At 41.4% G+C, this 13,529-nt stretch overlaps 1 protein-coding gene across 2 annotated transcripts; it reads right to left on the reverse strand.

The window, feature by feature from the left end:
• Nucleotides 1-880: 880 nt before the first annotated feature.
• Nucleotides 881-13,316, reverse strand: rbbp8l (retinoblastoma binding protein 8-like). 2 transcript variants are annotated; one of them, XM_062392979.1, is made up of 15 exons: nt 13,210-13,316; nt 11,165-11,258; nt 10,971-11,013; nt 9,330-9,425; nt 8,214-8,326; nt 7,882-7,957; nt 7,608-7,789; nt 7,477-7,520; nt 6,241-6,326; nt 5,352-5,926; nt 5,194-5,237; nt 4,992-5,091; nt 4,841-4,905; nt 4,278-4,389; nt 881-3,614 (listed from the first exon to the last, which is right to left on the reverse strand). In XM_062392979.1, exons 2-15 carry the CDS (start codon nt 11,223-11,225, stop codon nt 3,553-3,555), a joined length of 1,659 nt encoding a protein of 552 aa, XP_062248963.1. In that variant the 5' UTR covers nt 11,226-11,258; nt 13,210-13,316; the 3' UTR covers nt 881-3,552. The 2 variants fall into 2 exon arrangements, with proteins under 2 accessions (XP_062248963.1, XP_062248962.1); XM_062392978.1 differs by having other exon boundaries at nt 5,194-5,926.
• Nucleotides 13,317-13,529: the final 213 nt, after the last annotated feature.

Consider the following 13,529-nt stretch of genomic DNA (forward strand, 5'->3'; position numbering starts at 1 on the left):
TATTAAAATTACGTCATTCACACATTTGCTGAAAAATAAATAGTAGTGGTCATGTCCTCTGAGCTCACTGTCTGTGATTTAGTGAGCCCAGCTGTCTCTGGATAGAGATCCTGCTCACTGCTCACTGGGACAGAGTGTTGCTTTTTTTGCCAATTTCCTGCATTTGGTGACTATTTGACATCCCTGTAGATCATTTCCTAGTTTCTTAATCTTATGTTTTAATTAAATGTTTAACATTTAAAACGGTATTGAGTTGAGTGAAATGTGACTTATTTTCAATACAAAACACAAAGCTAGTGACATAGACTTGACTTGGGTCTCATCAATACTTATTTGGGACTTGCCCAGTACTAACTTCCTTCAGACTGGCTGCTCTTGATTGAGTCTGAACTTATTCATTAGACTTACTTTTGCCTTGTAAACCAGGAGCTGTGTTGCTCTTTGAATTTGTGTCTTGACTTTATTTGGTTGTGACTGACAGATAGTGAATCCTTCATAGCCACACATGTAACAGTTTCTTCAACTGCTGTGACATGGCTTTGATGTTCCTGAGTACCAGGATTTAAATTCAACTAAAGCACACAACCCAATGTGTGCTGTGCTGTGTTGGACCAATGTAGTAGTGATAGTGGCTTCGTCTGACACTCTGTCTTAGTGTTACTTGAATCAGGGAATAGAAAGGTTTTCTGTGATGCTCATGTCTTGTAACAGTAAAGTTGACTATGACGTGACAAACCTTAGAAGATTTCTACATAACACCACAAGTTTTTCATGATGTTTCAAGCAAGATGTCAGACATGATGTTACTTGTGTTTCCCAGAATGCTCATCAGAGGTGTGTAGTAGATTTCTGGTAAATATAAAGTAGAAGCAACAGGAGCAGCATTTAAGAATGAACTTTTATTTCAGCATAAGATGAAGTGCATTCAAACAGAGGTTTCTAAGTGTGTGTTTGATAATTTTAGAGCACAAAATATCCGATGAGACCACACAGCAACACAGCTTGATAGATTAGCATAAAAGGACGGACTTAGTATTGCAGTCAATCACATTTTAATTAACACAGATATGTGGCTGGAAGGCTATTTTGTACATTGACCATTGAACAATTGAAGTACTGTACTTAATGGACTCTAATGGCTTTAAAGAGACAGACAGAAACATTAGAAATCAATTTACATGCATTAGAACTGCACGCATTGGAGTTGTCACACACAGGAGAGTAAAAAGTGCTAATTTTTGAAAAAGAAAAGAGAGACATATCTAATTAATTTCAAGTTAATATTGTCTGATTCTGCCCATTAATTAAGACATCTCCTCAGAGAGAATATATTTAATCTATCAGAAGAAGGAACACATTGACCTTACAGTGCTGTAGCCACAAAGGTTTAAAGGGATAGTTCACAAAAACTTCACCCACCCCTCCATCAGCATAGTGATGAGTAGATATAGAGTCAATTTTAATTACTATCCCCTTTAAGTTATTTAACCGACTCTGTCACTTTTCACACTTTCAATCTCCTCCATCCACCCCGCTTACGACAAGCTGTTGCAGCTGTGGGTGGAAAGTTATTACTTGCAAAATATCTGCATTCTGAAAAAGAGGAAGCGGAACAGGTTTCTCTCTTCTTTTTTTCTTTTTAGTTCACTTAGAGAAAGGGTGGAGGAGGGAAGTGGTGGGGGCTCTGTGGCAAAAAATAGCCAGGCAGTGACTGCAATGCCGGCTAAGTGAAATAACTCTAAATAGTAGGATAGTATAATTAGTGTGGGTGATGAGTGTTGGAGACTTAACAGACCCAAACACTGATTGGTTGGTAATGGAAACTCTAACCATTGGTTACTGGCATTGAATTGTTGAATTAGATAATGATAGCGCTGATAATGCTAGTTGTATTTGTGTGGCGAAAAGATTAGAGCAATCCTCAACTGAGAGGAGACAGGCCAGGATTCACACTGTCATTTGAATCTGACCATTTGTCTTTTGGTTTCTGCACTCGTCTTCAGTGGGTCATACATGGAGCTTGAGTTGCACATTGGGGAAATGGGCTGGTACGTTTTGCACAATGTGTGACTTTCTCAGCCTGAGTAGTTCTCAGTTCTTCACCGAACAGTGACAAACTGCTAAACACTATGATTAGGTACAGGCACATTTGCATCCACTCTTGAGCCTTGGTCAGGGTTAATGTGTCACTCGAGTAAAGGCATTTAAAAATAAAATGGTTCATTCTCATTACGGTGGTATTTCTTTCACCAATGAATCCACAAACCCAATAATCAACAGATTATGATGCTTACATGAAATAAAGAACTGTTTAATGCTGGAATGTCCCAAATAGCAAATTAATATCTTAGCAGGACCAATAATTGCAGACACTACATGGAGTAGGCACAGCTGTCTCTTTTTAAAGGCTCAATTTGTGGCATTTGAATATATTAAACATATAATTATTCATTCTGCAAGGCGGTTATTGGCTCAATAAGACTTTATGGCAACAGAGACATTTCACTCTCTCTCTCTCATATTCTGCAGGTATCTTTGAATCCAGACCTGGTGGATACAGATTTGACACTACCCAACAACAATTATATATGGTAAATGGGTAGAGGTTTCTTCACGTTAATGAGGGAGTTGATTCTCGCTACAGTTAACAAAGTGTTACACTTTGTGGGAACTTTGGGGTTTCTCTGTCATATTGAAAGTGTGTTCCAATTTTTTCTGGTAAAGGAAGTGACGAGAAGCTAATAAGAAAAGTACTTACAATATATAAATACTCACTAAAGTCTTAACCACATTTGAATTTATAAAAAGAATATAAAAATATAATCTGTTGTTCCACCCTTAATTAACCCTTGAGCAGATGTAAATGAGTAATGCAAGAAAGAACCCTGATGTTTTAAAATGTCAAGAAAAAATGTAATCTACTCTACTCAATATGTTTTATATTAAAGCTACAATACACAACATCATTTTATTAACAGTGGACCAAATCTGTATGTATAATGTGAAATTAATTGCTCTCCTGAACTATATGGAGATGTTTAGCATCCTCTAATTCAACATTTTTCAATAAGTAAACTTAACGGTGTTTGGGAGGCGGTGGTCTAGTGGCAGAAACTTGGACTATGGGCAGAGAAGGTCTCTGGTTCGTCTCTGGTGTGACTCCACGGAGAGACAACAAAAGACGAACCTGGATTGATCTGTCCAAAAATCCAAGGGTCTCCCTACCCTGTCTAGTGCCCCTGAGCAAGGCACCTTACTCCCCCAACATCTGCTCCCGAGCCGTACATGGTCGCTCACTGCTCTGTGTGTCCTGCACCAGATGGGTCAAAAGCAGAGGTTAAATTTCCCTACCTGCATGAGTGTGCCTTTGCATGTCTGTGCATGTGTTTGGGACTAATAAATGCATCTTAATCTTAATCTGCTACCTCTATCAATTTTATAAGGCGATGATTTGTCATTGTTGTCTGTTTCTCAGTTCTGTTTTCAGCATGTTGTACTGCCCCCAAGTGGCCAAAACCATCACTCAACACAGGTTCCAGTGTGATCGCCAAATCAATGGGACGTCATCTTCTTTTGGTGGGGCTCCCCTCCTCGGCTTCCTTCGTACTGGAGGTCTGCGAGGACGAAAGGGAAATTGTTCAGAAGAGCTCCTTTTTGTGGTGAGTGAAAGAATTCGATTTTTTATGGTTACTTTTGTTCATTTATAAATATAAATACAGGCTGAGGAGAAAGAAGTAGTTTGAAGGACATATAGTGTCTATATCTAAAAGTAGTTGATATCAATTTAACCCTTTAACAATCTTATTTACATGCAATATTTTGGGTTATCAGTAATTCTAATTGAAATATAAGCCTTCTAAAAACAGTTTGACAATTTGAGAAAAGCATTACTGTGGTGTCTTGAGAGAATGAGTTAGGTGTGAGGATCTCTCTCTCTCTCTATATCTCTCTCCTCCTTCCTACCTACCTACCTACCTACCTACTCACCTATCTATCTATCTATCTATCTATCTATCTATCTATCTATCTATCTATCTATCTATCTATCTATCTATCTATCTATCTATCTATCTATCTATCTATCTATCCATCCATCCATCCATCCATCCATCCATCCATCCATCCATCCATCCATCCATCCATCCATCCATCCATCCATCCATCTATCTATCTATCTATCTATGTATTTGTGTTTTGAAGATAACACACAAGAGAAAAAAAAGAAGGAAGAACGGATGACTGACACTCAAAGTCATTAAATATGAACTGATGCCTACTGTCTGTGTCTGAGTCCGTTTCAACAGATGCCCTCTTCCTCTTGCAGCCCTGGATCCCCTCCTTGTCCTCCTCGTCTGAACTGCTTCCTGGTTCAGCTGCTGGTGATGACGACTGTGATGGGGCAGAGGAAACACAAGCATGATGTTGGGATGTGCAAACTAAGCTGTTGAGTCGCTACTTTAGCATTGGAAGCAAGGTAAACCCATTTCGATAGAGGTTTAGCAAGTAAGCCAAATAATTGATATTGGTTGTCATTTTGCTTGTTTAATTGTGTGCTACTGTTGTAATCTGAGTTGCATACAGTACATTTTTACAGCCAGACTCCAAAAACCTTGTCTCGACCGACTTTAGCTTCAGAGGTAGCCGGTTGTGGGTTTGTTCTTCGTCTGCTTGTCAATACATGCACATGTGTTCAGTTGTGGGTGTGTGGAGGCTCAGACTGCAACTCATATTTATGACGGTGAATTACACATTCTACCTGTTGGGGGAGCCTGGGTATACCCGGGAGTTAATCTGTGCCACTTTAGAGATAAAAGATAAAAAAGTGACTGAATGACCTTACCTTGCCATTTGACAATATGGATTCCTTCTTTTGCAGGGCAGAATTCAGAGTCTCCAGCACTACCACTGTTACAGGAACATGAGTTGAGTAAGTATTATTGATCCCATGGATGCAAACACAACTCAGATACATGAGAATCAAAGCTCTTCACCTGGACGTAAAGATATGGTGAGGACAGGCACCTTCTTTTCATTGGTCTGGTCTGTCTTTACATTCACATCCTCTTTGTGCTCCTCATCTTTGATTACCTGCTGTGATGAGACCATCATAACACCATCAGACCTGTTTGTCCCTTCTTGTACCCTTGCACCCATTTCTTTGTCTTTAAATTGTATGGTTATTTGAAAAATTACCTTGTTGTTGTGCTCACTAGTAGGTTCTTCCTCTTGTTGTTTGACTGGTGATTTAGAAGAGGAAGATGGGTAGACAGATAAAGGTGAGGAAACTGGTACATGTGCAAGTGTATTTGTTTTCAGTGCATTGTCAGGGCTCATCCGTACTCTCTCTCCACCTTGTAAGTTTAAGGGGGAATCATCTCTTGGCGTTTGGCCGGATTTAGATTTTCCTCGATCTGAAAGGTCCAGAGGCCCTTCATGCATCTCCTTATGCACTTCTCCAGAGACACTCTCATTCTTAATTGGCTGAATGTCCTTCTTTTCCTGGGGCTTGATTTGACCCTCTGGGTGGTCTGACAAATTACTGAACCTGAACACCACAGTTGGCTCTTTTACTGGGGGCGGATTGGTGCTTGGTTTGGGCCAGGGAGACCCAAAAGCCGGCCTTCTAGGACTGGCATGTTGGCTATTTGGGATAAGGTTGGGATAGCGTGGTGGATTTGGTTCTGAAGAAGGTTGCATCAACTGGCTGGCTCTTGCTGCTGCCAAAGAAACCCATTCAGAGGATTCAGACAAGGGCCAGGGGAGACTAAGAGGGCTACTCTTGATTGGTTGAGGCCGGCAGGGGACAGGAGTATGGAGCACATGTCTACTGGGGATGACTTCACCGGTGGGAGAAGAAGCTGTTTTAGGAAGGAGAGCTTGAGGAACGATTTGGGATCGCGGGTCCAGTCCTTCCATACTCTGAGCTCTATTTTCGGAGAAACACAGGTCAGATAGGGAGAGGTTAAATTGTCCACACAGTACCCAAGAGTTTGAGCAAACCTCCTCTGAGTTTAGTCTGAGCAAGCAGCATTTAAAAAAGTCCTTGAGGATCTGAGTATGGGATCTAGAAGTAAATGTAGCTCAACTAATTCATTCTAGGACTAAAATATAAAAGTATAGCTCTTGCCTTGGTTTGTGGTCTTTAAGATGAACAATTGAAGCAAAGGGCTGGAGCCCAGTCACACCTCATAAACTGGCACAACAGTCCATTTTGCTATCTCCTTTGTCTGTCAGGCTCACCTTCTTTCTCCAGCACGGGTCACACTGTGTTCTGCCTTCCATGGTGGCGGTGCAAGAGATGGCAATATAAGGGGTTTGTATGCCTCCTGGGAGAATGGAGATGGACATAAAGTAGAGAGAACTTATTCATGTCTTGTTACAGGTTAGGGTCAGAGGACGGCACACCTCATTAAGTTTAATGACACAAATGTTGGTTGAAATATATGCTATAGAATTTTATTGATTGATGGAAATTCTTATGGCTTTCCATAAATTGAGGTAATCATTTGACATTGGGAGAAAAACAATTTAATATTTGGGCTTATTCGGCGCTCTTATTGAAATGTGAAGCCAGGAGCTTAGTTAAGCATGCAGATGAAAAGAAAGAACAGAAATATGGGAAACAGGTAGCCTGGCCCGGCTCGGTCTCAAGCAACTTTATGATTAGCATTTGAATGACATTAAATTTCATTTAGCTGATGCTTGCAATCGGTGCACTCAACTATGAGGGTACAAACCCAGAACAACAAGAATCAAGAAAGTAAAGTTTCTTCAAAAAAGCTAAACTACAAAGTGCTATAAGTAAGTGCCATTTAATTGCTACGAAATTGTTAGGTTAAACTTTTATTCAGGGTATAGTCGGAAAAGGTATGTTTTTAGTCTGCGGCGGAAGATGTGTAGACTTTCTGCTGTCCTTATGTCAATGGGGAGCTCGTTCCACCATTTAAGAGCCAGGACAGCAGATAGTCGTGATTTTGAAGATTGTTTAGCTCGTAGTGAGGGAGCAACAAGCCGATTGGCAGATGCAGAGCGGAGTGAACGGGCTGGGCTGTAACGTTTGACCATGTCCTGGATGTAGACTGGACCCGATCTGTTCGCAGCACGGTACACAAGTGCTAATGTTATGAAACGGATACGGGCAGCTGCTGGTAACCAGTGAAGGGAGCGGAGGAGTGGAAGGGTGTGAGTGAATTTAGGTTAAAGACCAGTCTAGTTGCTGCATTCTGGATGAGCTGCAGAGGTCGGGTGTCACTAGCAGGTAGAGCTGCCAGGAGGGAGTTACAAAAGTCTAGGCATGAGATGACCAGAAACTGCACCGCCTTCTGAGTGAGAAGGGGACGTATTCTCCTGATATTGTGCAGCATGAATCTACCGGCACGTACCATAGCTAACCATCTCCCAGCTACACCCTCACATTTAAGACACAGATATGAGAATGTTGTTGATGTAACGCTCAGCAAGAGAGTGGAAACTTACATAGTGGCTTCTGCTCATCCCTCTCATCTGTCTGTGTTCAGCTTCTGTGAGATCAGAAACAAAATATGTGAATGTGCGCGAGTGAGGGCATGACATTTTTCACACAGAAAGCAAGCTCTCTTCATCCTCACCCTCTGTTCTTTGGTCCCTTTCGGGTTTCTTCCCAATGTCACTGTCTGATGACAGGTTGCTGGCCCTGCTGGTTGCTGCAGTGATGAGTGCCTCAGATCCAGAAGAAGGCAAAAAGTCTGGGGAGCTGTTTGGTTTGATCTCTGTGAAGGTGCTGCTGCTTGAGGAGTGATCACTGTGACCTCTGCCACACATACACACACAACCACAATTAATTAAGAATCTAAGAAGACTCCCCCTAAAACATTAAGCTATAATCAAACATATTATACTTACTCTATTGCTGTTTTCAAACTCCTGATTTCATCTCTGAATCTCTTGTTCTCCCTTTTCAGGTTGTTCATCTCTCCCACTACAATACAGAAACCAAGTCAGGATCAGAGCACTTAACAGCACAGGTGGGCTCAAAATACATGTTTGGGTGAAACAAATATCTGATAGAAATGTGCAAAAGACAACAATTGCCAGAAAGCAAAGAGTTGATAAGAAATATGTTGTTTCAATAGGGGTACTAAACTGACTGAAATATTACATAAAAGACAACTGGTGGGTGTGAAATGGATATATGTGTGGTTGGATCACTGATGAGAAAGACATAAGCAGAATACCCAGTCGAGAGATGTGCTGCAAGCTCTGCATCTGTGACGCTTCAAATTCCTGCTGTCTTCTGCTGGCTACCTCCTGAGTCACTGTACACCTGTCACACAGCCCTGCTCTCAGCCTGCACAGGCAGCAGAAGACCACACAATATCACATCCACAACCAATAAAAAGACTCATTTGAAAACAATATAATGCTACATTTTTCACACACAAAATGCATCAGCCTGTGAATTTTGAAAGATACTAAATGAACTGTGAAATAGACTCTACTGTTCTTTTCCTGTCTCATCATAGTCATATTCACACAGCGTTCTCTATACACAGCATTTTTTCTGTTGGCATAGCGCTTAGGGTAGTTTTGTGGGTTAAGTATTTTGCCCAAGGGCACTTCAGATTGCAGACTGGAGGAGCCAGGGATCGACCTTCTGGATTGTGGACGACACTCTTTCTCTACTAAGGCACAAATGCCGACTGGATTTGACAATCCATTGGAGCAGGACTATGTGAGAGAATGTGTATGTTTTGAAAGAAGAAATAAAACAAGTTTAATTTTACAACTGAAGAATGTTACTTATATGTGACAAAACGCGCTATTGCTCATTTCAATACAGTTTTACTGCTACTAGCCTACTTATTAAATACCAGATGCATGCAAGTTCAAAATAGAGTTGGTCATTTGTTTCAGTAGTATTTTTTTTTTGAGTTTGGAAATTCTTTTCGTGCCTCGATGGCCACCAATAATAATAAGGTTGACTGAAAAAATTAAGAAATAAGCTGTCAGTGTTTGTGGCCCTCAAAATACTTTATTAAATACCAAATTAAATGAATGACCATCTCTACACCCACTCCTGGAAAGAGACCACGTTAGGTGCAAGAGCTCATCAAGCTCATCAAGAAACTTGATGAGCTTTCCCTCCTGTCTACTATTCCCTACTTTTACAACTCTTTTTGTCTGTACCATTGTCATGTCATTGCCTGTCCTTGTTGTTGGTCTCATGGTTATTTAGCAATGCCAAATTCATATTGAGGCCTTATTTGCTCACTTGATACCCTTATTGTGCTGCACACACACACACGCAATCGCACACACACACATGCTACAGTGAAAGAGATAAACGGTACCTGTTTTCGAGTGTCTTTATGTTCTCTGTGAGTAATCTGTGCTGTTCCTTCATCTGCTGGTTTCTGGTGAACAGTTCCTCCATTCGTTTAGTATCACTGTTTTCATGAGAGAGAAAGAGAGCAAGCAGGGTCAGGACGAGCAGAGGATACACAATTCGCTTATGGTAATCAACTGCTTATAGTGATCACTTTGGAGTGGTTAAACTGTAAGTGGGTTCCACTGTACTGGAACTTCATCCACAGAAGCTATAGTTTGTGTTTTGAATCACTACTCAAGCCCAGACTAAAATATCTAAGAATCAGAATCAGAATCAGAAAGTATTTATTGCCAAGTAGGTTTACACCTACAAGGAATTTGATCTGGTTATTGGTGCATACAATGAATATAGACACATAAAAACACAATAAATACCACACACATAAGAAAAGCAATAAAGAAACAATATATATTGATCACTATTTACCTCTTGTTTACTCACTTTTCTAATATTTATACAAAGTAACATTTATTTAGACATAAACACATTTAAATAAAAATATATGAATGATAAAAGATTTAAAAAGTGAAGTAAAATGTGAAATGCAAAACAGTGAACAGTGTCAGATTGCAATATGCAATAAGCAACTATTGGCCATGGTCAGACATTCATATTCCCCTTGGAGTCAATTGTATTCCAACAAAGTTAATGTGACTCAGCTCCAGACTGAATGACTTGTTACGACAGGAGCTTCCTAACAAGCCAAACATGACATGAGCGAACACAGGGCCAGGTGCAACTCCAGCATGCTTCCTCGTGAACAAAAACTTCAGGTCTGTGTGGAGCTCACAGAGCCGTTGAACCTGTGTATGGCTGAACTTGATTATCTTGACAGTGTTGTCTAGTCACAACTGTGATGGAGGTTTTCTGGAAGCTGGTGAAAGGAGAATTCAGGCAGCAGCTGATGTCTTATGCAAACGGTTTTAATGTAGACTTGATGCATCAGGAGACAAGAAGGTGGAACAATATACAAACACTATCAGAGTAACATGTGCGATTGTCACCCCCAAGTCTGAAGACGTCTCCCACAGCTTCCCAATTTATGTCCCTTTTCTTGCGTCACCCATCCCAACAGCACATCCATGAAAGCATGCATACCTAACCTTTACGTCTAGCCACTGATGTAATACGCAAACAAATTGGAGTTGGTGCCTCTCTGTCTGGGCATCTGAATTAGATATGAAAGACCATGGCCGTAGATAATGCAATGTACTGCTGGTTGTCCCTTTATCCATAACGTGACCTTTGGTACTACTAGGAGAGAGAAGGGAGTATCCGTGGAATGAGTCTGGCTGTAGTCTGTTCATTACATTACATTACATTACATTACATGTCATTTAGCTGACACTTTTATCCAAAGCGACATTTTTAGAACACTCATCATTTTATGAGGGGCCATCTAGGGGTTCAGTATCTTGCCAAGGATACTTAGGCATGCAGATGGGATAGAGTGGGATTCGAACCGGCGACCTTCTTGTTGCAGAGCACCACTCTATCCCCTAGGCCATGCTCTTCATGGTGAACAGTTTTTAATGTATGAGGATGGTCACAAATTCTCTCACAACAACCATCCAAATCTGGAGGAGGTGAAGAAGCCACTCACCATCCTTTCTTGTTGGACAGCTCTTGGACTTTCAATTGCCAACCTAGAAGTCAAAGAAACATCTGGTTGGGAGGACTTGTGGTGAAATTGTTTCTGCAAACTCTCTTAAACACATTTATTCAAGTTGAATGACAATTGATGGTCTTGTTTGTTTTTCCTGTAGTGGCTGGTCTTTAATCAAAATGTCCACTCACCCTCCACTTCTCTTTCGCGAACCTCCTGCAGTTTAAGGAGCAGTTCATTGAAGCACTCCATTGCTGTTGCGATGACCTTTGACCCTGAGTCTGGCTGTAGAAGAAAAGAGAGAGATTTAAAATGCTCTCCCATATGCTGGATAGATAGCTCAACATTTTACTGAATGCTTTCAAATTCATTTTTCATCTAGCAGACTTGACTGCACTCAACTTGACACTGTGTAAATCCAGCACTTTTACAAAATAATAAAACTCCCAAGTGAAAACATAGCAAATCAGTTGTCATGTGCACAAGCGTTATACCCTGAGGTCTGTTGTGCATCTGAGGACAAAGAGTACAGTACAGCACACACACTGCTGGCACGGCACTCTCGCAAGCCGCCTCTGTTGCTCAATGGTGGGAGCAAATTGCGTTGTTATATTGACGATGATAAAAACTAGTTTGACTGGTCCTTCCAGGTGTGGGACCGAATTCAGCAGTTTGTGTTACAAGCACATTAAACAAAGCCTTTACATCTTGTGTGTTTGTGTGTGTACAAATGTGCGTCACAAGGTGACAAGTAAAAAGAGTGAGGCCATAAAGTAGTATAATCACATCAGATCATTGGTTGATTGTCTCACTACAAACGTGCAACATGTTTAATGTGTGTTACTTCTGCCATCCATCTCTCACACAAACACGCACACATGATAACTCATTGCCACAATACATTCCCTAGCCCTAACCCTAACCCAACCTAAACCTAATTCTAACCCTAACCCCACAACCAAGTCTTAATCCTCAAAAAGCCAATTTAATTTGTGAGGTCAAGCTAAAATGTACTCACAACGTCAGCATTTCCTCAGAATGATGATATTGAACCAAAATTGGCCCTCGTTACTAAAGATAGACAAATGCACCCAGACACACACACACAAACACTAATAGATGCATTGAATACTATTAAACATTTTGATCAGTGTGGATTAGGCTCTCTCGACATGTCGGGATATGTCAGGCAACTGGGTGTTCAGATCACCTGAGCAGAGCAAGAAAAGACCTGTCTGCTTTATGTGCCTGCTCAGCTATCTCTAGATCATTATTCACACACACATGTGCGCAAATTCACACACACACACACGCACACACACACACACACACACACACAGACACATCCTTTGAGAGGTTTGTTGTTTGATTAAACGCAGAGTCCAGTGTATGAGTTGAGGTTTTTATTATTAAGACTTTATACGATTACTTGAGCTGCACCCTATGCACACACAAACTTGAAATACAACTCTCATCCCTAATGTCATCAGACCTTCAAATTATGTAAATGGTTTGGGAGTTGCACCGTTGGGCACTGTGTTTGCTAAATTAAAAGTCTCCATATATCATACCAATGACAAGGAGATTTACGCAGACTTGTTGAATATTGTAAGTGTTGTATGAGTAAATTCTATAACAACATGGTGTGAAGAAAGTGCTGTACCTGGCTCTAAAGCTCTCACGTTCTCTCTCTCTCTCTCACACACACACACACACACACTCCAACACACTGACACAAACACCCACGCACACACTCCAACAAACTCACACAAACACCCACACACACACACACACACACACACTCACTCCAACACACTCTCACAAACACACACACACACACACACACACACACACACACACACACACACACACACACACACACACACCAATCTCTCTCACACATGCTCACACACACTCACACAGTCCAACACACTCTCAAAAAACACACACACACTCACACCCACACACACTCTCTCACACATGCTCACACACTCACACACTCTCACACGCACACACCCACACACACTCACTCTCTCTCTCACACACACACACACACTCTTGCTCCCTCTCTCTCTCTGAAACACACTCTCTCCCTATCTCTCTCTCTCTCACACACACACACACTAAAATGACCACGGAAGGTTTGAAAGGCCTCTGCCTCTCTCCCAGCCACTTATGCCTGCACTTATTCTACCCACCTGTCAGCCAGTCTATCCAATATATCCTATAGTCTTACCTCATAAGGTTGCAGACTGTTCCAGACACTGCAGGATGCTGTTTTTGTCGCTCTGACTTCAGAGATGAACCAAGTGATACAGAGACAGAAGGAGAAAAAGCACGATAATGGAGAGAGAGAGGAGAATGAGGTGTGGGAGAACGCCCCACACCCTCCCCTCTCTCATCTCTCCACCCCAGAAAACCGGTCGGAGCAGTTGTCCCCTTGAGCAACACAAACAGTGAGGCCTGGGCAAGTTCTCCCTTGATATTCCAGTTCAGCTGAAATCCCACATAACCGGCTTAACCAGCCCCATAAAGCCCTGTGGGGATAGAGGGACA

This window comes from Platichthys flesus, chromosome 7 (genome assembly GCF_949316205.1).
Source record: "Platichthys flesus chromosome 7, fPlaFle2.1, whole genome shotgun sequence".
NCBI lineage: Eukaryota > Metazoa > Chordata > Actinopteri > Pleuronectiformes > Pleuronectidae > Platichthys > Platichthys flesus.

Coding starts and splice junctions, on each gene's coding strand:
- rbbp8l (XM_062392978.1), bottom strand. CDS start 11,225: ATGGAGTGCTTCAATGAACTGCTCCTTAAACTGCAGGAGGTTCGCGAA. Junction 9,426..10,970: donor CTGTCCAACAAGAAAGGATG/GTGAGTGGCTTC, acceptor TCATGAAAACAG/TGATACTAAACGAATGGAGG. Junction 3,615..4,277: donor AACGGACTCAGACACAGACA/GTAGGCATCAGT, acceptor TCGTCCTCGCAG/ACCTCCAGTACGAAGGAAGC.